This window comes from Nerophis ophidion, linkage group LG07 (assembly GCF_033978795.1).
Source record: "Nerophis ophidion isolate RoL-2023_Sa linkage group LG07, RoL_Noph_v1.0, whole genome shotgun sequence".
Lineage (NCBI taxonomy): Eukaryota > Metazoa > Chordata > Actinopteri > Syngnathiformes > Syngnathidae > Nerophis > Nerophis ophidion.
Window position 1 is genome coordinate 51,171,218 of NC_084617.1, and position 24,479 is coordinate 51,195,696.

Consider the following 24,479-nt stretch of genomic DNA (forward strand, 5'->3'; position numbering starts at 1 on the left):
CAGACGGCGATGCCGTGATGTCACGCCTGTACACAGGCACACCTATCCAGTTAAATACAGATTTTATTAAAATAGGTATTCGAAATATGTTCATCATTTTATCCATACATATATCCATTTTTCTACCGCTTGTCCCTTTTGGGATCGCGGGGGGGGGGGGGGTAGGGTAGGGTACTGAAGCTTGTCTATGTTTTAATTTTTTAAAAATTTTTTTAGGTTATTGTGAAATGTTTGTTTATAGCAGGAAAAAATGGACCTTGCATTGCTGGGATATGAATGTAATATTTACTATTGCAACCCACTCTTAGTCTTTTTTTTCCCCAATTAGCGATAGTACTCTATGAAAGAAATCTGATATTTAAAAGCTATTCTTTTTTAACCCTTATGTGGTGTTCGGGTCTGTGGGACCCGTTTTCATTTATTATTAAAAGAAAAATGATACAATGAATTAATTTTTCAAACTGAGACTCATTGACTTTTGCTCATTTTCTGTGAAGAACATACATCAGAATACATATTTAATGACCACACACCATACACCCCCCCTACACATTTCTATTACATGTGAGATGTCCGTGTCCAATGGACCCGGAGCTGATAGAAGTGTGGAAATTGATGTTCTGTGTACCGCACGCACGCACGCACGCACGCACGCACGCACGCACGCACCCACGCACTCACGCACACACACACACACACACACACACACACACACACACACACACACACACACACACACACACACACACACACACACACACACACACACGCACACACACACACACACACACACACAAACACACACACACAGCAGGCCTAGACAGGAGGAGGACAGAGTGTAGGTACACAGAACATCGGAGGGTCAAATGTGCGAGAAAATGAGAGCAGACAGTGTTGACAAACAATGTTGCAACCTTGTGTGGGAACCGCAAGTGCAGACACACATAAAAGAATCTCTGTGGGATGCAGAAACTGGCAGACAAAATTTTCCGTGCAACGTTCACATTGTTGTTACTCAGCCAGCGTTTGTGGGTCTGATGGACCCGTTGCATTTTGTGGCTTTTAATGCCTCACAATTACACACTTTTATGTTAAAATACTGAAAAGATGTTTATTTGGATATGGTAAAACATCTGTTCAGTATTTTAACATAAAAGTTTAATTGTGAGGCATTAAAAGCCACAAAATGCAACGGGTCCATCAGACCCATAAACGCTGGCTGAGTAACAACAATATGAACATTACAAAAGGGTTAAAGAGCCTTTTAAAAGATAGTTTTATTGATGTATAATTTTATTTTTTTAATCAAGGAAACAATTACTGGAACCAGACATGAGGTATGATTTGGATCAAAATAATTCAATCAATCAATCAATCAATGTTTACTTATATAGCCCTAAATCACTAGTGTCTCAAAGGGCTGCACAAACCACTACGACATCCTCGGTAGGCCCACATAAGGGCAAGGAAAACTCACACCCAGTGGGACATCGGTGACAATACTGACCCAGTGGGACGTCGGTGACAATGATGACTATGAGATCCTTGGAGAGGAGGTAAGCAATGGATGTCGAGCGGGTCTAACATGATACTGTGAAAGTTCAATCCATAATGGATCCAACACAGTCGCGAGAGTCCAGTCCAAAGCGGATCCAACACAGCAGCGAGAGTCCCGTTCACAGCGGAGCCAGCAGGAAACCATCCCAAGCGGAGGTGGATCAGCAGCGCAGAGATGTCCCCAGCCGATACACAGGCAAGCAATACATGGCCACCGGATCGGACCGGACCCCCTCCACAAGGGAGAGTGGGACATAGGAGAAAAAGAAAAGAAACGGCAGATCAACTGGTCTAAAAAGGGAGTTTATTTAAAGGCTAGAGTATACAAATGAGTTTTAAGGTGAGACTTAAATGCTTCTACTGAGGTGGCATCTCGAACTGTTACCGGGAGGGCATTCCAGAGTACTGGAGCCCGAAATGAAAAAGCTCTATAGCCCGCAGACTTTTTTTTGGGCTTTGGGAATCACTAACAAGCCGGAGTCCTTTGAACGCAGATTTCTTGCCGGGACATATGGTACGATACAATCGGCAAGATAGGATGGAGCTAGACCGTGTAGTATTTTATACGTAAGTAGTAAAACCTTAAAGTCACATCTTAAGTGCACAGGAAGCCAGTGCAGGTGAGCCAGTACAGGCGTAATGTGATCAAACTTTCTTGTTTCATGTCAAAAGTCTAGCAGCCGCATTTTGTACCAACTGTAATCTTTTAATGCTAGACATGGGGAGACCCGAAAATAATACGTTACAGTAGTCGAGGCGAGACGCAACAAACGCATGGATAATGATCTCAGCGTCTTTAGTGGACCGAATTTTAGCGATATTACGGAGATGAAAGAAGGCCATTTTAGAAACGCTTTTAATGTGTGCCTCAAAGGAGAGAGTTCAAACTTAACTGAGTATATATTAGGGTTGCACGGTATACCGGTAGTAGTATAATACCGCGATACTAATGAATAATTTTCGGTACTATACCGTCTCTGAAACGTACCGGTCCCGCACCCCCCTGCGCCCACTTCGTCGTCACGCCATGTCATTGCTGGTTTTATAAGCAGAGGAGCATGTTCGGCAGGGCACAATCACAGACTACTTACAAACAGACACACTGTGTTGACAGAAAAGGGAGAATGTACGCATTCTGGCTTAAAAACTAATGATAAAGGTGACGTTATAACACTGAAACACCCTCAGGAAGACGTGCTTTAGGACATGGCTAGCTAGCTAAAATCCATCCGCCGTCAGCAGTGTTTTAGCAACTTCTAAATCACTAATCCTGGTCTCCATGGCGACAAATAAAGTACGTTTCTTACAATTTTCATCCCTGCAGGAAGAAGAATAGCTGAACATGCTTCACTACACACCGTAGCTCACCGGCGTCAAAATGTAAACAAACGGAATGGGTGGATCTACACCTAACATCCACAGTAATGATACCAAGTACAGGCACGTATCTAAAGTTGAAGTTAAAGTTAAAGTACCAATGATTGTCACACACACACTAGGTGTGGCAAAATTATTCTCTGCATATGACCCATCACCCTTGATCACCCCCTGGGAGGTGAGCTAGTATATACTACTATGATTACGTCAATACTTTTTGGCATCACATCTACTTTAGTTTTTTTAAAATGTATATTATGTATATTAAAACTCCAAGATGGCAGCGCCCGGACGGGCTGCGACATCGCGGAGCTCTTGGTAAAGATGGAATATTTGGCAGAAATACCGGACAATTCTGCAAATTTCATGGCTGGCTTACAGTGTGGTCACTCCGTGATCACTTACGACCGCCAGACACTTCTGGATGTGGATAAATCGGACCGTTTTGGACTGATAGACGCGTGCTTGATAGACCTGCTAGCTAGCACGGGAATACTTCGCCGGCTACATACAGCAGCCTGTGAAGCAGGGGAGTATAGTACCAGCGGAGGCCGTCTACGGAACAGACACAAGCGGTGTGATCGGAAACGCGGATGCCGAGCGGGGCTAAAAACAAAGCAAAAGGCTAATCCCCACAGAACACCACTTCCCTCCATCCTGAAGCCAGATTTAAATGGAAGATACGAGACTACTGATCTGGGTAAGGAGTCAGTTAAGTTAGAAGAAGTTTTTTCTGCTTTGATTGTTTCGGAGTTGGACATGCGTTCTACTGAGGTGGCAAACTATGATGCGTTCAGTTGATCAAAGCACAAAACAAACAATTGGAATATGCGTTCTACTGAGTTGGCAAACTATTATGCGTTCAGTTTATCAAAGCACCAAACAAACAATCGGAAATATCCCGTTGTATCAATTCTTAAATATGGTCGTAATTATTTTAAGTGCACTGCGCATAATAAACACATTATTAATATTGCTACTATGGAGAATTTACTCAAAAATGTTCTATAACCGTCCACTACCTATAATATAGTTTTTTTAAACAGAAGATCATTGTGTCCCAAAACGTTGTTAGTTAATGATATCATCAGAGAAAACAACCTTAACGTCATCGGTCTCAGTGAAACCTGGCTTAAACCAGACAACTTTTTTGCGCTAAATGAGGCATGTCCTCCTAACTCTACATAAGCGCATATTGCCCGTCCCCTTAAAAGGAGTAGGGGGGTCGCACTAATATACAACGAAAACTTAAACCTCAGTCCTAACATAAATAATAAATATAAATAGTTTGAGGTGCTTACTATGAGGTCTGTCACACTGCTATCTCTATACCTGGCTGTTATCTACCGTCCCCAAAGGCCCCTATTCGGACTTTATCAATGAATCCTCAGAGTTTTTTGCTGATCTAGTGACGCACGCCAATAATATAATTATAATGGGGGACTTTAATATCCATATGAATACCCCATCGGACCCACCGTGCGCAGCACTCCAGACTATAATTGATATCTGTGGTCTTACACAAATAATAGATGAACCCACGCATTGCAACGGTAATACAATAGACCTAGTGCTTGTCAGGGGTATCACCGTTTCCAAAGTTACGATACTCCCGTATATTAAAGTATTGTCCGATCATTACCTTATAAAATTCGAGGTTCAGACGCATGTTCGTCAAACGAATAATAATAATAACCACTATGGCAGCCGCAACATTAATACTGACACTATGACAACTCTTTCTGACCTACTGCCCTCAGTAATGGCACCATTCCCAAAGTATGTGGGCTCTATTGATAACCTCACTAACAACTTTAACGACGCCCTGCGCGAAACCATCGTTAACATAGCACCGCTAAAGTTAAAAAAGGCTCCAAAAAGGCGTACCCCATGGTTTACAGAAGAAACTAGAGCTCAGAAATTATGTAGAAAGCTAGAACGCAAATGGCACACGACTAAACTTGAGGTGCACCATCAAGCATGGAGTGATGGTTTAATAACTTATAAACGCATGCTTACCTTAGCTAAAGCTAAATATTACTCAAATCTAATCCACCTTAATAAAAACGATCCTAAATTTTTGTTTAGTAAGGTAGCCTCGCTAACCCAACTAAGGACCCCTTCCAGTAGCTCCACCCACTCAGGCGATGACTTTATGCAATTCTTTAATAAGAAAATTGAAGTCATTAGAAAGGAGATTAAAGACAATGCGTCCCAGCTACAACTGGGTTGTATTAACACAAATACGATTGTATATACGGCGGATACTGCCCTCCAAAATAGTTTCTCTTGTTTTGAGGACATAACATTAGAGGAATTGTAACAAAGTGTAAATGGAATAAAACAAACAACATGTTTACTTGACCCACTTCCTGGGAAACTTATCAAGGAGCTCTTTGTATTATTAGGTCCATCTGTGCTAAATATTATAAACTTATCACTTTCCTCTGGCACTGTTCCCCTAGCATTCAAAAAAGCAGTTATTCATCCTCTCCTTAAAAAAACCTAACCTCGATCCTGACCTCATGGTTAACTACCGACCGGGTGTCTCACCTTCCCTTTATTTCAAAAATCCTCGAAAAAATTGTTGCAGAGCAGCTAAATGAACACTTAGCGTCTAACAATCTATGTGAAACCTTTCAATCCGGTTTCAGGGCAAATCACTCTATGGAGACAGCCCTCGCAAAAATGACTAATGATCTGTTGCTAACGATGGTTTCTGATGTGTCATCTATATTGCTGCTCTTCGATCTTAGCGCCGCTTTGGATACTGTCGATCACAATATTCTATTAGAGCGTATCAAAACACCAATTGGTATGTCAGACTTAGCCCTGATTTGGTTTAACTCTTATCTTACTGACAGGATGCAGTGCGTCTCCCATAACAATGTGACCTCGGACTACGTTAAGGTAATGTGTGGAGTTTCCCAGGGTTCAGTCCTTGGCCCTGCACTCTTCAGCATCTACATGCTGCCGCTAGGTGACATCATACGCAAATATGGCGTTACCTTTCACTGTTATGCTGATGACACCCAACTCTACATTCCTCTAAAGCTGACCAACACGCCGGATTGTAGTCAGCTGGAGGCGTGTCTTAATGAAATTAAACAATGGATGTCCGCTAACATTTTGCAACTCAACGCCAAAAAAACGCAAATGCTGATTATCGGTCCTGCTAGACACCGACCTCTATTTGATAATACAACTTTAACATTTGACAACCAAACAATTAAACAAGGCGCCTCGGTAAAGAATCTGGGTATTATCTTCGACCCAACTTTCTCCTTTGAGCCACACATTAAAAGCGTTACTAAAACGGCCTTCTTTCATCTCCGTAATATCGCTAAAATTCGCTCCATTTTGTCCACTAAAGACGCTGAGATCATTATCCATGCGTTTGTTACGTCTCCCCTTGATTACTGTAACGTATTATTTTCGGGTCTCCCCATGTCTAGCATCAAAAGATTACAGTTGGTACAAAATGCGGCTTGATCATATTACGCCTATACTGGCTCACCTGCACTGGCTTCCTGTGCACTTAAGATGTGACTTTAAGGTTTTACTACTTACGTATAAAATACTACACGGTCTAGCTCCAGCCTATCTTTTCGATTGTATTGTACCATATGTCCCGGCAAGAAATCTGCGTTCCAAGGACTCCGGCTTATTAGTGATTCCCAAAGCCCAAAAAAAGTCTGCGGGCTATAGAGCGTTTTCCATTCGGGCTCCAGTACTCTGGAATGCCCTCCCTTTAGCAGTTTGAGATGCCACCTCCGTAGAAGCATTTAAGTCTCACCTTAAAACTCATTTGTATACTTTAGCCTTTAAATAGACTCCCTTTTTAGACCAGTTGATCTGCCGTTTCTTTTCTTTTTCTCCTATGTCCCACTCTCCCTTGTGGAGGGGGTCCGGTCCGATGGCCATGGATGAAGTACTGGCTGTCCAGAGTCGGGACCCAGCTGGGGACATCTCTGCGCTGCTGATCCACCTCCGCTTGGGATGGTTTCCTGCTGGCTCCGCTGTGGACGGGACTCTCGCTGCTGTGTTGGATCCGCTTTGGACTGGACTTTCGCGGCTGTGTTGGATCCACTATGGATTGAACTTTCACAGTATCATGTTAGACCCGCTCAACATCCATTGCTTTCGGTCCCCTAGAGGGGAAGGGGGGGGGGTTGCCCACATATGTGGTCCTCTCCAAGGTTCTCATATTCATCATTGTCACCGACGTCCCACTGGGTGTGAGTTTTCCTTGCCTACTGAGGATGTCGTAGTGGTTTATGTTGAGGTTTGTGCAGCCCTTTGAGACACTAGTGATTTAGGGCTAAATGAATAAACATTGATTGATTGATTAAAATACGTCCCTGGACACATGAGGACTTTGAATATAACCAATGTATGATCCTGTAATGACTTGGTCTCAGATTGATACCCAAATTTGTGGTATCATCCAAAACTAATGTAAAGTATCAAACAACAGAAGAATAAGTGATTATTACATTTTAACAGAAGTGTAGATTGAACATGTTAAAAGAGAAAGTATGCAGATATAAACAGTAAATAAACGAGTAGATTAATAATCATTTTTACAGCTTGTCCCTCATAATGTTAACAAAATAATAGAATGGAAAATGACACAATATGTCACCAGATACGTAAGCAAACTAATTAGGAGCTTTGTTTGTTTACTTACTAATAAAAGACAAGTTGTCTAGCATGTTCACTATTTTATTGAAGGACTAAATTGCAATAAGAAACATATGTGTTATGTACCCTAAGATTTTTTGTTAAAATAAAGCCAATAATGCACATTTTTTTTGTGGGTCGCTTTATTTAGAAAAGTACAGAAAAGTACCAAAAAGTATCAAAAAACATTTTGGTATCCGGACAACACTAGTATATATTGGTGGGAATAATTCTGAAATAATTATTGCAATTGTGATGAGGTGGAGACTTGTCCAGGGTGTAAACCGCCTTCCGCCCGAATGCAGCTGAGATAGACCACAGCACCCCTGCGACCCCGGAAGGGACAAGCGGTAGAAAATGGATGGATGGATGGATGAAGTTGACCCACTATATTTACATTGCAAACATTCCATAAGGTGGTGCCATATTTCATAAACGCATTGAACTCTGGTTCTTATCTTTTACTTTAAGAAGCCATTCAAAAGATTTGACTCGTTCGTGAATGTCACATCTTTCAAGTCAATTGCATGAATGGTTTGGCTTTCAGTTTGTTTTTCTGACACAGCAATTACTCCACAAGGGACCACATTCCTCTTTTTAGTGTAAAACATTGCAAAGTAGCATTATTATTATTATTATTATATTTTAATACATATGTTGCACTCTTATTTACTCAGTAGCTAATATTGTGAACCATGAAGGTAAAATATAGCTAAAATCCCCTTATTGTGACTCATGAATATCACATCTAGCATTGCTTAACAATGCGTGAGATTTGATATTAAACACATTGCATCATGGGTAGAATTTATTGAGCAAAAACAAAGAACAATACACCTCTTTTTACGCAGCAATAACATGACTGCCAGAATGCTTTAATGACATTTTCAGATGAGCACCAGACATCTGCCCTGCTATGCTTCCAGAACAAATGTCCCTTCCTTGCCCATTTTTTTTTTTTTTTTTACCAGATGCACTAAAATGTACAAGCATTAAAAAAACGCTCTTAATTGAAACAAAACATAAATGTAAAGTTGAATGACATTTTTTCATGGTAATTAAAGCATTTTTGACCAAATCCTCCCATACAACAGGGGTGTCCAAACTTTGTCCACTGAGGACTACACACTGAAAAATCAAAGTATGCAGTGGCCGTTTCTTCTCAAAACCATATATAATTATATATATATATATATATATATATATATATATATATATATATATATATATATATATATATATATATATATATATATATATATATACATATATATATACATACATACACATATATATATATATATATATATATATATATATATATATATGTGTGTCTTGATTGGATTATCCAGAGAATAGTGCTCGATACCGTGGTAGAGCGCAATATGTAGGTGTGGGAAAAATCACAAGACTACTTCATCTCTACAGAACTGTTTCATGAGGGGTTCCCTCAATCATCAGGAGATTTTAATGGAAGCATTCACATACAATGTATGTGAATGCTTCCCACACCTACATATATATATATATATATATATATATATATATATATATATATATATATATATATATATATATATATATATATATATATATATATATATATATATACATTTTGGGAGGGGGACTTCACGGTGGAAGAGAGGTTAGTGCGTCTACCTCACAATACGAAGGCCCTGAGTAGTCCTGGGTTCAATCCCGGGCTCGGGATCTTTTTGTGTGGAGTTTGCATATCCTCCCCGTGAATGCGTGGGTTCCCTCCGGGTACTCCGGCCACTTCCAAAGACATGCACCTGGGGATAGGTTGATTAGCAACACTAAATTGGCCCTAGTGTGTGAATGTGAATGTGAGTGTGAATCAATCAATCAATCAATCAATGTTTACTTATATAGCCCTAAATCACTAGTGTCTCAAAGGGCTGCACAAACCACTACGACATCCTCGGTAGGCCCACATAAGGGCAAGGAAAACTCACACCCAGTGGGACGTCGGTGACAATGATGACTATGAGAACATGATACTGTGATACTGATGATACTGATGACTATGAATGTTGTCTGTCTATCGGTGTTGGCCCTACGATGACGTGACGACTTGTCCAAGGTGTACAACGCCTTCCACCCGATTGTAGCTGAGATAGGCACCAGCGTCCCCCGCGACCCCAAAGGGAATAAGCGGTAGAAAATGGATAAATGGATATATATAATTTTTTTTTACCTTTACCGGAAGGGTGTCAGTCATAAAAATGTGTGAAAAATAAGTAAATAAGTCATTCCTTTTTTTTTTTACCCCAACAGCTTAATCTTGAGATCAATTTTAGATATATCCGTTGATATAAAAGTAAATGTTTAAAAAATGTTTTATGTTCAGTAAAACCATGTTTTATATGGCAAAAACACAAAATATGCAACATTTTCACCAGGAAAATGTTGAAAGTGGAATATTTGATGTGAATAAGTTGGAGCCATAAATAGACTAATAATTCATAATTCATAGTAATTCAGAATTGTGGGTTCGAGACCGCGCCGTGACATTTTGAGTCATTCTTACTTTCTGAGCAGAGACAGTTACAAAAAAATCCCACATAAATTCTCAGTGATCCAAGTATTAAAAATAAATGATAAATTATCATCCATCCATCCATCATCTTCCGCTTATCCGAGGTCGGGTCGCGGGGGCAGCAGCCTAAGCAGGGAAGCCCAGACTTCCCTATCTCCAACCACTTCGTCTAGCTCTTCCCGGGGGATCCCGAGGCGTTCCGAGGCCAGCCGGGAGACATAGTCTTCCCAACGTGTTCTGGGTCTTCCCCGTGGCCTCCTACCAGCTGGACGTGCCCTAAACACATCCCTAGGGAGGCGTTCGGGTGGCATCCTGACCAGATGCCCGAACCACTTCATCTGGCTCCTCTCGATGTGGAGGAGCAGCGGCTTTACGTTGAGCTCCTCCCGGATGGCAGAGCTTCTCACCCTATCTCTAAGGGAGAGCCCCGCCACACGGCGGAGGACACTCATTTCGGCCGCTTGTACCCGTGATCTTATCCATTCGGTCATGACCCAAAGCTCATGACCATAGGTGAGGATGGGAACGTAGATCGACCGGTAAATTGAGAGCTTTGCCTTCCGGCTCAGCTCCTTCTTCACCACAACGGATCGATACAACGTCCGCATTACTGAAGACGCCGCACCGATCCGACTGTCGATCTCACGATCCACTCTTCCCCCACTCGTGAACAAGACTCCTAGGTACTTGAACTCCTCCACTTGGGGCAGGGTCTCCTCCCCAACCCGGAGATGGCACTCCACCCTTTTCCGGGCGAGAACCATGGACTTGGACTTGGAGGTGCTGATTCTCATTCCGGTCGCTTCACACTCGGCTGCGAACCGATCCAGTGAGAGCTGAAGATCCCGGCCAGATGAAGCCATCAGGACTACATCATCTGCAAAAAGCAGAGACCTAATCCCGTGGCCACCAAACCGGAACCCCTCAACGCCTTGGCTGCGCCTAGAAATTCTGTCCATAAAAGTTATGAACAGAATCGGTGACAAAGGACAGCCTTGGCGGAGTCCAACCCTCACTGGAAACGTGTCCGACTTACTGCCAGCAATGCGGACCAAGCTCTGACACTGATCATACAGGGAGCGGACTGCCACAATAAGACAGTCCGATACCCCATACTCTCTGAGCACTCCCCACAGGACATCCCGAGGGACACGGTCGAATGCCTTCTCCAAGTCCACAAAGCACATGTAGACTGGTTGGGCAAACTCCCATGCACCCTCAAGAACCCTGCCGAGAGTATAGAGCTGGTCCACAGTTCCACGACCAGGACGAAAACCACACTGTTCCTCCTGAATCCGAGGTTCGACTATCCGGCGAAGCCTCCTCTACAGTACACCTGAATAAACCTTACCGGGAAGGCTGAGGAGTGTGATCCCACGATAGTTGGAACACACCCTCCGGTCCCCCTTCTTAAAGAGAGGGACCACTACCCCGGTCTGCCAATCCAGAGGTACCGCCCCCGATGTCCACGCGATGCTGCAGAGTCTTGTCAACCAAGACAGCCCCACAGCATCCAGAGCCTTAAGGAACTCCGGGCGGATCTCATCCACCCCCGGGGCCTTGCCACCGAGGAGATTTTTAACTACCTCAGCGACCTCAGCCCCAGAAATAGGACAGTCCACTACAGATTCCCCAGGCACCGCTTCCTCAAAGAAAGACGTGTTGGTGGGATTGAGGAGGTCTTCGAAGTATTCCCTCCACCGATCCACAACTTCCGCAGTCGAAGTCAGCAGAACACCATCCGCACCATACACGGTGTTGATAGTGCACTGCTTCCCCTTCCTGAGGCGCCGTATGGTGGTCCAGAATCGCTTCGAAGCCGTCCGGAAGTCGTTTTCCATGGCTTCCCCGAACTCTTCCCATGTCCGAGTTTTTGCCTCCGCGACCGCTAAAGCTGCACACCGCTTGGCCTGTCGGCACCTGTCCACTGCCTCCGGAGTCCTATGAGCCAAAAGAACCCGATAGGACTCCTTCTTCAGCTTGACGGCATCCCTCACTGCTGGTGTCCACCAACAGGTTCTAGGATTACCGCCACGACAGGCACCAACTACCTTGCGGCCACAGCTCCAATCAGCCGCCTCGACAATAGAGGTTCGGAACATGGTCCACTCGGACTCAATGTCCAGCACCTCCCTCGTGACATGTTCAAAGTTCTCCCGGAGGTGTGAATTGAAACTCTCTCTGACAGGAGACTCTGCCAGACGTTCCCAGCAGACCCTCACAATGCGCTTGGGCCTGCCAGGTCTGTCCGGCATCCTCCCCCACCATCGCAGCCAACTCACCACCAGGTGGTGATCGGTAGAAAGCTCCGCCCCTCTCTTCACCCGAGTGTCCAAAACATAAGGCCGCAAATCCGATGACACAACTACAAAGTCGATCATGGAACTGCGGCCTAGGGTGTCCTGGTGCCAAGTGCACATATGGGCACCCTTATGATAAATTATGTTTTTTTTAAATTATATTTTATGTTTTTTTTTGTTTGTTTTATGCCCTTTTTGTTTTAATTTGTTTATGTCAAACACACAAAATATGTACTATTTTCCCCAAAAAAACATTTCAAAGTGGTATATTTATTGTTAAGTAATTTGAGCCTTACAATTGGCTCATCATTCATAACAATTATTTCGATTCATTTCTGTTTTTTGAGCAATGACGTTATTTTTCCACTTTTCCTCAGAAAATGTTCGAATAGGAATATTAGATGTGAGGCACAGAGCTCGAGCACACGGAACAAGGCGGGTACTGCGAGGGAGACAAGGGACGGGAGTAAAAAAGACAAAAGGACACAGAGAACAAGGGCGAGGACAACAAGAAGGAAGCCAGAGACGTAATGCATACTACTGAGAGGAGTGAATGGTCTTCATGCTGTCCTCCTGATTCCTTCCAGATGCGCTGATTGCTGACGGTCTGCAGCTGCATCCAAGCGTGGGCGTGAAGGGATCAGTGCGTGCGAGGCGTGTCCTTGCATGCTGCCAGACAGAGTGTTGGATCTTGCTGCGGGAGAATTGTGGGTTCGAGACTGCGCCGTGACATTTTGATTCATTATTAGTTTCTGAGCAGAGACAGTTAAAAACAAATCCCACAAAAATTCTCAGTGATCCAAGTATTAAAAATAAATGATACATTATTTAATTTTTTTTAACTTTCAACACTTAAATTTTTACATCAACTTGGTTGATTACAATAGGTTTTTATTATTTTCATGCCCTTTTTGTTATATATATTTATTTTATGTCAAACAAAAAATATGTAGTATTTTCCTCCCAAAACCTTATCAAAGTGGAATATTTATTGTTAAGTAATTTGAGCCGTAAATAGGCCAATCATTCATAAATAAATGGGTTGTACTTGTATAGCGCTTTTCTACCTTCAAGGTACTCAAAGCGCTTTGACATTACTTCCACATTTACCTATTCACTCACACATTCACACACTGATGGACGGAGCTGCCATGCAAGGCGCCAACCAACACCCATCAGGAGCAAGGGTGAAGTGTCTTGCTCAAGGACACAACGGACGTGACGAGGTTGGTACTAGGTGGGATTTGAACCAGGGACCCTCGGGTTGCGCACGGCCACTCTTCCACTGCGCCACGCCGTTCAATGACAACAATGACTTCTATTTATTACTATTTTTTGAGCAATGACGTTATTTTTCCCCTTTCCCCTCAGAAAATGTTCAAATTGGAATATTAGATGTGATTTAGTTGGAGCCATAAATAGGTTAATAATTCATAACAACATTGATTTTGATTCATTATTAGTTTTTGTGCAATGATGTTTTTCCCCCACTTTTTAATGTTTATAGTATTATTAGAATGTGCTGGGGCCAGGGCCGTTAAAAATGTACTGCTATCCGCACTTTGGACACCTCTGCTGTACACAACAGGCCAAAATACATAAACAACTCATGAGGAATGAGATGCACTCAGTGTAAATTTTGCTGACATTTTCTTTAATAATTGTAGCAATTTAAGTGCACTACTATGTAGTCACTGGCACTTTTGCAACATTGGACTTAGGACACGCCCCTTTGCTTTTAAAAGCTGTGCCTGTGGGCCAAAAAGACAGCTCACCTCTGCTGTGATACCGCCTCTTACATCTGGACGCTCGGCCTTGTCCGTCCGTCGCAGGCGGTTAGAACTTGTCGTTTCCAAGAGGAGATCTTCTTCCGAGGTGCGTCCCACGCTGAAGTCGTGACAATGGGTGTGTGGCCTGGAGCCTTGGCTCTGTCTCTGGTGCTGCAACAGCTGCTGATCTCTGCTGAAGCCCAGGGCAAGGGTGAGTGCTGGTGGAAAATGACATTTTTACTGCCAGAACTTGTTGTTTTGCATTTGAAAACTCCACGGATAATCAACCCTGCACACTATTTTGTGATGCTTTATTAGTGACATGAATGCTGTTTAAACAGTATTCGTATAGGGCCAAAGACACAAATGTTTGTTAGGATTTTGCATTTCAAAAGTTAAGTTATGATGGATTCAATGCCCTGAAAATATTCTCAGTCAGGTGGGCAGTATCAAATTCTGGGTCCCTATACACAAGGGCCCTTTATCACACCCAATACACACACACTTGGTATATTTACATGCATTAAAAACAATTTTTTTACATGGTTTTGGTTGGAAAAAGCTTTTTAAAACAAATGTGAAAATCTTAATTCATGTTTTTGATTTTAAAAGATGGTTATTAACATATCCAAACTTCAATAAAATTATGTTTAGGGCCAGGGGTGGCAAAGAACATATCGAGGATAAAGTTTCTTAACTATGAGACCGCCAAAACATATCCGTATCACAGCTGTGGTCCGTACGGGCCTTAGCCGTACTCAGTTGTAATTCCCTTTTACACCACTTGAGGCAGTAATGACAATGTCAAACAAAGTCATAGAGAGGTTTCTTTAGCGCAAAAAATATGACTGAAGTGGTGAAGCTGTATTTTTATTTGCATTTTAATTTAGATTATTATATATTTGATTGTCTATCTGTGTTGGCCCTGCGATGAGGTGGCGACTTGTTCAGGGTGTACACCGCCTGCCGCCCGATTGTAGCTGAGATAGGCGCCAGCGCCCCCCGCGACCCCAAAAAGGGAATAAGCGGTAGGAAATGGATGGATGGATATATTTGATTAACCCTTGATATAACGCAACTCCTTGATGATATGTGTGAATAATACATGCTTTTATATCATTTGACAAGGTTTATCCTGCAAAACTGAGAAGGTTAGATTAGATATAATATACATTCAATACAATTAAAATCAACCGTTAAGATTCCTAATTTAGTGTTCAAATTTGAGTTATTTACTAAATGAAAACATTATAAATAGGCAAATATATATATATATATATATATATATATATATATATATATATATATATATATATATATATATATGTGTGTGTATATTTTTGTGTGTGTTTTTTTTGTGCATATTTATAATATCTTTTCATTTAGTAGATAAAGTTTGGACACACCTTATCATTCAATGTATTTTCTTTATTTTTATGACTCTTTACATTGTAGATTGTCACTGAAGGCATCAAAACTATGAATGAACACATGTGGCGTTATATACTTAACAAAAAAAGTTGAAATAATTGAAAACATGTTTTATATTTTATCCATCCATCCATTTTCTACTGCTTGTCCCTTTTGGAGTCGCATTGGGTGCCGTAGCCTATCTCAGCTGCATTCGGGCGGAAGGCGGTGTACACCCTGGACAAGTCACCATCTGATCGCAGGGCCAACACAGATAGACAGAAAACATTCACACTCACATTAACACACTAGTTTCTTCAAAATAGCCACCCTTTGCTCTGATTACTTTTTCGCACACTCTTGGCATTTTCTCGGTGAGCTTCAAGAGGTAGTCACCTGAACTGGTTTTCACTTCACAGGTGTGCTTGAAGCTCATCGAGAGAATGCCAAGAGTGTGCAAAGCAGTAATCAGAGAAAATAGTGGTTATTTTGAAGAAACTCGAATATCAAACATGTTTTCATTTATTTCACCTTTTTTGGTAAGTACATTACCCCACATGTGTTCATTCATAGTTTTGATACCTTCAGTGACAATCTAGAATGTAAATAATCATGAAAATAAAGAAAACACATTGAATGAGAAGGTGTACTGTATATTTGTGTGTGTATATGTATATATATATATATATATATATATATATATATATATATATATATATATACATACCGTGCAGCACGGTGGACAGGGGTTAGTGCAGTTGTTCTTAACCTGGGTTCGGTGAGTCGGCCTCAGGGGTTCGGTGGAGCCTCCGCCATGGATGTAAAGACACAGTCGACTTATATTGTAAATAAAAGTTCTCCCCATCAGCGTACTATGGATACCCCCAAACAATGTTCCCTCTAATTTTCCATCTGATTTGCAGGTTGTTTGATTGATCGATTTGAAACTTTTACCAGCAGATTGCAAAGGAAGAGAATACATTATATGAAACAGTACAGTTTACACAGTACAGTACATATTCCGTAAAATTGACCACTAAATGGTGACACCCCAATAAGTTTTCAATTTGTTTAAATCGGGGTCCACGTTGATCAATTCATGGTAATGTGTTTAAGGTGTGTAATTTGTTGAGTTCATGCACTGTGTTTGTTTTGTTCTTTGAACAAGGTGATGTTCATGCATGGTTCATTTTGTGCACCAGTATAAAAACATATAACTTTTTCTTGAATATGAAAAAAAGAAAAAAAAAAATTCACTAAAGAGGTGTTCGGTGAATGCGCAAATGAAACTGGTGGGGTGAGGTACCTCCAACAAGGTTAAGAACCACTGGGTTAGTGTGTCTGCCTCACAATACGAAGTAGTCAGGGTTCAATCCCGGGCTCGGGATCTTTTTGTGTGGAGTTTTCATGTTCTCCCCGTGAATGCGTGGGTTCCCTCAGGGTACTCCGGCTTCCTCCCACTTCCAAAGACATGCACCTGGGGATAGGTTGATTGGCAACACTAAATCGGCCCTAGTGTGTGAATGTGAGTGTGAATGTTGTCTGTCTATCTGTGTTGGCCCTGCGATGAGGTGGCGACTTGTCCAGGGTGTACACCGCCTTCCGCCCGATTGTAGCTGAGATGGACGTCAGCGCCCTCCGCAACCCCAAAAGGGAATAAGCGGTAGGAAATGGATGGATGGATACATACACATATATATATATATATATATATATATATATATATATATATATATGTATATATATATATATATATGTATATATATATATATATATATATATATATATATATATATATATATATATATATATATATATATAAATATCTGTGGCAGCAAAGGAAAAAGTTATGTACAAGCTTTGCTTTTGCATCTTGTTGCCCATATCTGTAGTGCATTCAAGGACTCAAAATTAAAGTTAGAACAAGAAGCGCCACTAGGTTTTAAAGACTGGGAGAGGCTTAACTTAACCCCCACGAGATGTACCAATATTAATATAATCATCATAATTATTACTACGAATTTATGTGACTAAGCTAATATTTACTTTACACTCTGAAGTGAAAGAGAACAGGATGGATGTATCATTATATATAGGTGAATAATGGCAGGTGATATATATATATATAAATATATATATATATGTATATATATATATATATATATATATATATATATATATATATATATATATATATATATATATATATATATATATAATGAATAATGGCAGGTGATATATATATATATATATATATATATATAATGAATAATGGCAGGTGATATATATATGTATAAACATATATATATATATATATATTTATATATATATATAATGAATAATGGGAGGTGATATATATAAATATATATATATATATTTATATTTATATATATATATATCACCTATATATAATGATACATCCATCCTGTTTTCTTTCACTTCAGAGGGTAAAGTAAATATTAGCTTAGTCACATAAATTCGTAGTAATAATTATGATGATTATATTAATATTGGTACATCTCGTGGGGGTTAAGTTAGGCCTCTCCCAGTCTTTAAAACCTAGTGGCGCTTCTTGTTCTAACTTTAATTTAGAGTCCTTGAATGCACTACAGATATGGGCAACAAGATGCAAAAGCAAAGCTTGTACATAACTTTTTCCTTTGCTGCCACAGATACATTTATTAGATTTTTTAGCTTTCTTTTATCTTGGGATCTTTGTTTCAAAACGCTGGTCCTGTGTGTGGATGCTTAAAGATGAGCTTTGATGACGTTATGTTAAGCTCAGTGAATTTTAGGTGAAATTAACCATTTTGACATTTTGACTTACATTTTTAAATGATAGAAAAAAAACATCACAACTTTATAAAAGTCCAGGGGCCCTTTGTTTTTCTTTTCATTTTATTTTTATTGACATCTAGCATCAGACATTTCCATCCATTAAATCATATTCACATACATCATATTAGCCGCTGTCTGCCCTAAATGTCAAAAGTATTTTTGTTTATATGCCCATCATACTACCCCCCCCCCCAAAAAAAAAGAAAAAGAAACAGAGATAACAAAAACAAGGTAGTATCTACACATACATCAATTAAATAAGGAAAAAATAGATAATACATTGATAATAATAATAAACAGAAATAAAATAAAAAAAATATATACAGATACTTACATGTGTATATACACATATACACATATACACATATACACATATAGGGAGTAATCTTTTTTTTTTTTAAACAGTACATTAATTTGAGAGATTTAAGTCAGGCTTACTTTCACGCCCTTTGAGGCATGGAATTGTGCAAACATGTCATAACTTTGTAAGCCAAATAAGCACTCATTAGGTTTTTTCTGAGGATACTCAACTTTCCTAAAAATAAGCCTCTTACACAGTGGTGAATAATGCATGAATCTGAATGACAAAAGTGTGTTTGGTGTGATTCCAAAATAAGATCAGTCAGCCTTGGCACAGGTCCACGCGACTACGCCTGACTGGCATCTTATTCTTGTTGCTTTACAGGCTTGCAGTTTTAAAGTAACCGTTTTGTCCCAAATTTGTAAAGCAGCTCTCTACCTGGCATCTGAAAATATGCAAAACCCCGATTTGCCTGGAAACAGCACACCGTTTTTTTCCACATAATTTTCCCGTCACTTCATGTTATTCTTCAGTTCTGCTCGCTGCACACAAATGGGAAACGAGTGGGTTGGTTTCAGTGGAAAGAATTGGCTGCTGCCATGGTTCCTTTCGGCAAATTCAGTCCATCACTCTATAAAAGACAGCAGGGTATAAACACAATCAGTCCCCTCACATGTTTACTTTGGTCACATGCTCACGTATGGACACCCTGTCACACGTCATAAAGTCACTCACTCATTTGCACATAGGGAGGAAAAAATTACCTATATCACCATTTATTTGGATCTCAGCAAGCAAAGGAATCATAGTTACAAATAGCAATTAGCACATTAGCCATCTAGCATCATATACTAAAATATATGACCCTTAGGTGCATAGCAGAGATGTCAAAAATTAGGCCCGTGCGATGAAAATACAAAAATTTGCCAAAATATTTGAATGAAAGAAACTGCTGTTGTAATTGTGTCCACTAGATGTCACAATAGCAATTATTTGTATATTTGTAAATGATGCTACATAAGTAAAAAACAAAACAAAAACACATGATGTTAGTTCACCAGTCGAGGAAAATGAGCAAACTGCATAAATAATATCCTGTAATTGAAGTCATATTATATTTTCTTTCTAAATGGAAAACACTTCCTTGTGGTCTACATAACGCGTTTTGTGGGAGATCTTATTTACGTGGCTCACCTTCGGCAGCGTCTTCTCCCCGTCATTTTTGTTGTAGCGGTGTAGCGTGCAAGGACGGGAGTGAAAGAAGAATCCAAAGATTGAGCTAACTGTTTTAATGCCATTCAGACTTTACTTCAATCAATAACGCAGCAGCATCTTTTCATCCGGAAACAACAACACTGGAAATGTGTCCCGTGAAAAAACGTCCGACCAGTTCCTTGGGTGAATAATATAAACTCATTACACCGCTAGGTTTTGTAATAATACTGGCATGTTGAAGCACATAAAGTGGTATGGCTTCATAGCTTACGAAAGTCGTATTAAAACATTTTGAAAGATTTTTGAGCGCCGTTAGTAATGGCGAGCTTAGTGATAGATATAAGTAAGAACTTTAAGTTAAAGTACCCATGATTGTCACACACAGACTAGGCGTGGCAAAATTATTCGCTGCATTTGACCCATCACACTTGATCACTCCCAGGGAGGCGAGGGGAACAGTGAGCAGCAGTGGTGGCTGCGCCCGGTAATCATTACACTACTTTATATTAGAAATAGCAACAGCGGAGGAGGATGAATAACAAGAAGATAGAGAAAAAGAAGAAGCTTATCGACCACGGTGTAAGCATGGACAAAGGCGCACATGTGCAATTTTTCAGGATTTATGCAGATCCCAAATACAGATCAGCAGGTAAAAGAGGGTAAGAAAAGTTGCTTTTTTATAATATTGAGAAACAAAATGCCAGATAATATGTCTTACCTTATACACACACCATAATAATACTCATATGTTTAATGCACCGACAATCCATCAAGCGGTGATGCTTCATAGCTTACCAAAGGTGTACTAAAATATTTTGATAGATTTTTGAGCGCCGCGTGTAATGTTTTCAATGGAACATATAGATTGTTGGTGTTGTTTGCTTGAGTCATATTGCCATCAGAGTGCAGTCTACACATATCTCTTATGTTTGACTGCCATCTCCTGGTCACACTAATCATTACACAATGTCCCAAATAAAATTGCTTCAAGGTCGGTAAGCAAAACCAGAATTATTCCGTACATTAGGCGCACCGGGTTATAAGGCGCACCGTCGAGTTTTGAGAAAAATAAAGACTTTAAGTGCGCCTTCTAGTCCAGAAAATACGGGAAATATCGAACAGTTCTTCATTTGATTCTCTTGTCAGGCATTCAAGATTAGAATGGGAAACTAAAAGACAGGTATGGTCTCGTTGCTTTTCCCCCACGCTAGTTTACGACCTTCTGACGTCGTCCGACTGCCTACCAGACTTGCTGCAAGGAAGCTTGAAGAACAAAGGGCGAAACGAGGCTTTCCTGCTGTCCTCCTTCCGCCTCACACACAAGGCCCCCACCTCGCTCTACAGCGTCTTTAATCCCAGGGAAAACAGCAAGTACTTGGAACTCAACGTGCAGGCCAAGTTGAGCAAGAGTGAGTCGCACGTTTTCTCGATTTCCAGCCGCTGGTGTTTCAACATCTTGTCCGTGTCAAGTCACCCTGAGGTACCAGAAGGCCGACGGTAGATTCGCCACCACCAGTTTCAACCACGCCTCCCTGGCCGACGGCAGGGAGCACCACGTGATGCTGCATGCCAGCGGTCTGAATCGCGGCCCGCCTCGTCTCAACGTCTACGTGGACTGCAGGCTGGCGCACACCTTGGAGGACCTCCCGGCCGCTTTCGGGTCTCTGCCGGCCGGGTCCAACTCGGTGGCGCTTCGGACTCTGAAGTCAAGCGGGCAGGTGGGGGCTACATGGATATGCATTGTTGAAAAAACCCCCACATTGGCTTATGTCTTTTAATCTTCTTTTAGGGTAAAATGACCGACATGAAGCTGGTGATCGACGACACCATCGACAATGTGGCAACGCTACAGGACTGCAGCCTGGATCACACTGAACCTCTGCAGTTGTTGAGTGAGAACAAAATCTCAAATACTTCTTACTTGAAATTGATTTTTTAAATCATTTTCTATCGGTGTTGTGTCAATAAAGTACCATGGATAGTCACACGCAGTGGTGAAATTACTCTGCGTTTGACGAGGGGTCTAACGGTACGTGTATTTTGTATTGAACCGTTTCGGTAGGGGGGTTCCGGTTCGGAGCGATGTAGTCAGCGCTTTAGCATCGAGCAGATATGAGTTTATCAGGGGAGAAACGGACTCTTCCCAAATTATACTAAACACTTCCTAGTCAACTAATATCTAAACATCACTATGAGCCCGTTGACCTTCTAGAAACAAACTGCAACTCAGCTCGCTCGCAGTTCTGGCTTTAGGTGAAGGCTAGTTAGCTTTTAGCGTAATGTTAGCTCATTTTGCGGCGTGTGCGTGTGTGCGTGTGTGTGCGTGCGTGTGTTACGGACAGTGTTGATTGAGGTGTGTTGAAGCAGCAAAAAAGGACATTATATTAAATGAAGAGTTTCTGTCTGTGATAGTGTATATAATAATGTAAGTGCATCATAAAGCCTACATGAACTCCATGGTTTTTAGGGTTGAATAGTCTCTCCTATTGCTATTGTGCTATTTTTTTCAGCTATAGTTACATTAATCATTAGTAATGTAGCAGCCTAGTTTTGAATGGCAGGGAGCCTGCTATCACATGTTCATAAAAATATAACATTTACATAATAAAAGTCAACTACAGGCGACCCAAATACTGTAATAAATTAAGCATGATGAGTTGATTTGAAACTGTTTAATGTTGCACTTTTTATATGTAGAAGAAAAGTTGTGTCATTTTTTTTAATCAAAGCAACAATTTGAGGCAGTTTAATGTGGATTAACACAGGCAGAATTATTATAGTGTTCCCAATGTTAAAAGGATCAAGCCATTGTTTACAAATTTGGTGAATAAATAACCCAAAAATGTATATTTTGTTGTTTTCTTACTGTACCGAAAATGAACCGAACTGTGACCTCTAAACCGAGTTACGTACCGAACCAAAATTTTTGTGTACCGTTACACCCCTACGTTTGACCCATCCCCTTGTTCCACCCCCTGGGAGGTGAGGGGAGCAGTGAGCAGCAGCGGTGGCAGCGCTCAAGAATAATTTTTGGTGATTTAACCCCCAATTCCAACCTTTGATGTTGAGTGCCAAGCAGGGAGGTAGTGGATCTCATTTTTATAATCTTTGGTATGACTCGGCCGAGGTTTGAACTCACAACCTCAGGCAGGACACTCCAACCACAAGGCCACTGAGCAGGTCAATCACCCTGTTTTTACGACAAACATGATTTTTTTCATAATGTCATGAAAAAATAATGGGGAAAGCAAAGGATACTTCTCCTTTTATTATTAGTATTATTTAATTATTTATTTGACAGGGACAGAACAATGAAACATTGCTACCCATAGGTAACCGATGTCAAAGTACATAAGACTTCTAGCCACAGGCAAATTTGCAACCCTCGTCCCAAGTTAGGCTTTTTAAATAAAAGTTGAGAGAAGTGGAAAAACATACAAATTAAGACATATACAAAATAAAAATACATTCAAAATAATTGGCCACTTCTGTGCATACTACACCCAGTTCTAGTGCTCACACTTCTTGTTTTCCTTAAGCCATTTTTTCAGTTCTGTGGAGAAATGTTTAATGTCCGACTGTTATTTTGTATACAAGGATGGAACAGGATTTTGGTCTTTTTATTTTGTCAGATTTACAGGAGCACTTTGCGGTTTTTGAGGACCTCTACAAAAAAGCTAGTCAAAGATCAGCTCTATGACAGCACTCTAGTGTTTTGCCTCTTAAGTGTCTCCCAAGTTTTTTTTTTAAAGTGAATTCGCAGGTTGAAAGGTTGGGTTGAAAAGCCCAAATGATGAAAAAAAGGACCTAAAACGAAACCTTGAGGAACACCATTAGTAAAAAAGTCGAACAAATGACAACTGACTGGGTCGGAAGTAAACAAGTAAACTAATCCTCGCCTCCATTGCGACAAATAAAGTAAGTTTCTTACAAGTATCATCGCTGCAGGACGAGAAATAGCTAAACATGCTTCACTACACACCGTAGGAGGATACAATAGCTCAAAGCTATCACAGCTAACAAAAGGTAGCGTGCCTGAATGTAAACAAATGCCAGGGACGATCTACACCTGACATCCACTGTAATGATACCAAGTAGAAGAGCATATCTAGTCGATACTACTATGTCTATTTTTTATCGTCACTAAATCTTTTTTCCTTTTTTAAAAATGTATATTTCGTTTATAAACTCAGGAAATACGACTTTGGACACATCAGGACTTTGAATATGTAGACTGACCATACGTCCTCTTATCCCCGGACATGTCCTCTTTTGCGGGGGCTGTCTGGGCGGAATTTCTTAAATGCCTCAAAAGACCGGTATTTTGAGTTAGGGTTGTGTGTACGGTATTTTCGATGTACGAAGGTTAAGAAGGGGTTAAAAACAAAACAAGTTGTGAAGGTGTGTGCGCACGCAGCAGCATTCGTGAGGGAGGGACAAAGAGAGCAAGAGAGTTATGATAAACGCGC

At 40.8% G+C, this 24,479-nt stretch overlaps 1 protein-coding gene across 1 annotated transcript in view; it reads left to right on the top strand.

Annotated features, from left to right (window-relative positions):
* Window positions 1–14,234: 14,234 nt before the first annotated feature.
* The window catches only part of thbs4a (thrombospondin 4a), a 38,866-nt gene continuing 28,621 nt past the window's right edge, over window positions 14,235–24,479 (top strand). The window contains exons 1-4 of the mRNA XM_061906367.1: window positions 14,235–14,457; window positions 21,222–21,419; window positions 21,481–21,728; window positions 21,800–21,902. Coding sequence (XP_061762351.1) covers window positions 14,379–14,457; window positions 21,222–21,419; window positions 21,481–21,728; window positions 21,800–21,902 — 628 coding nt within the window. The 5' untranslated portion in view covers window positions 14,235–14,378. The remainder of the gene's footprint in view (window positions 14,458–21,221; window positions 21,420–21,480; window positions 21,729–21,799; window positions 21,903–24,479) is intronic.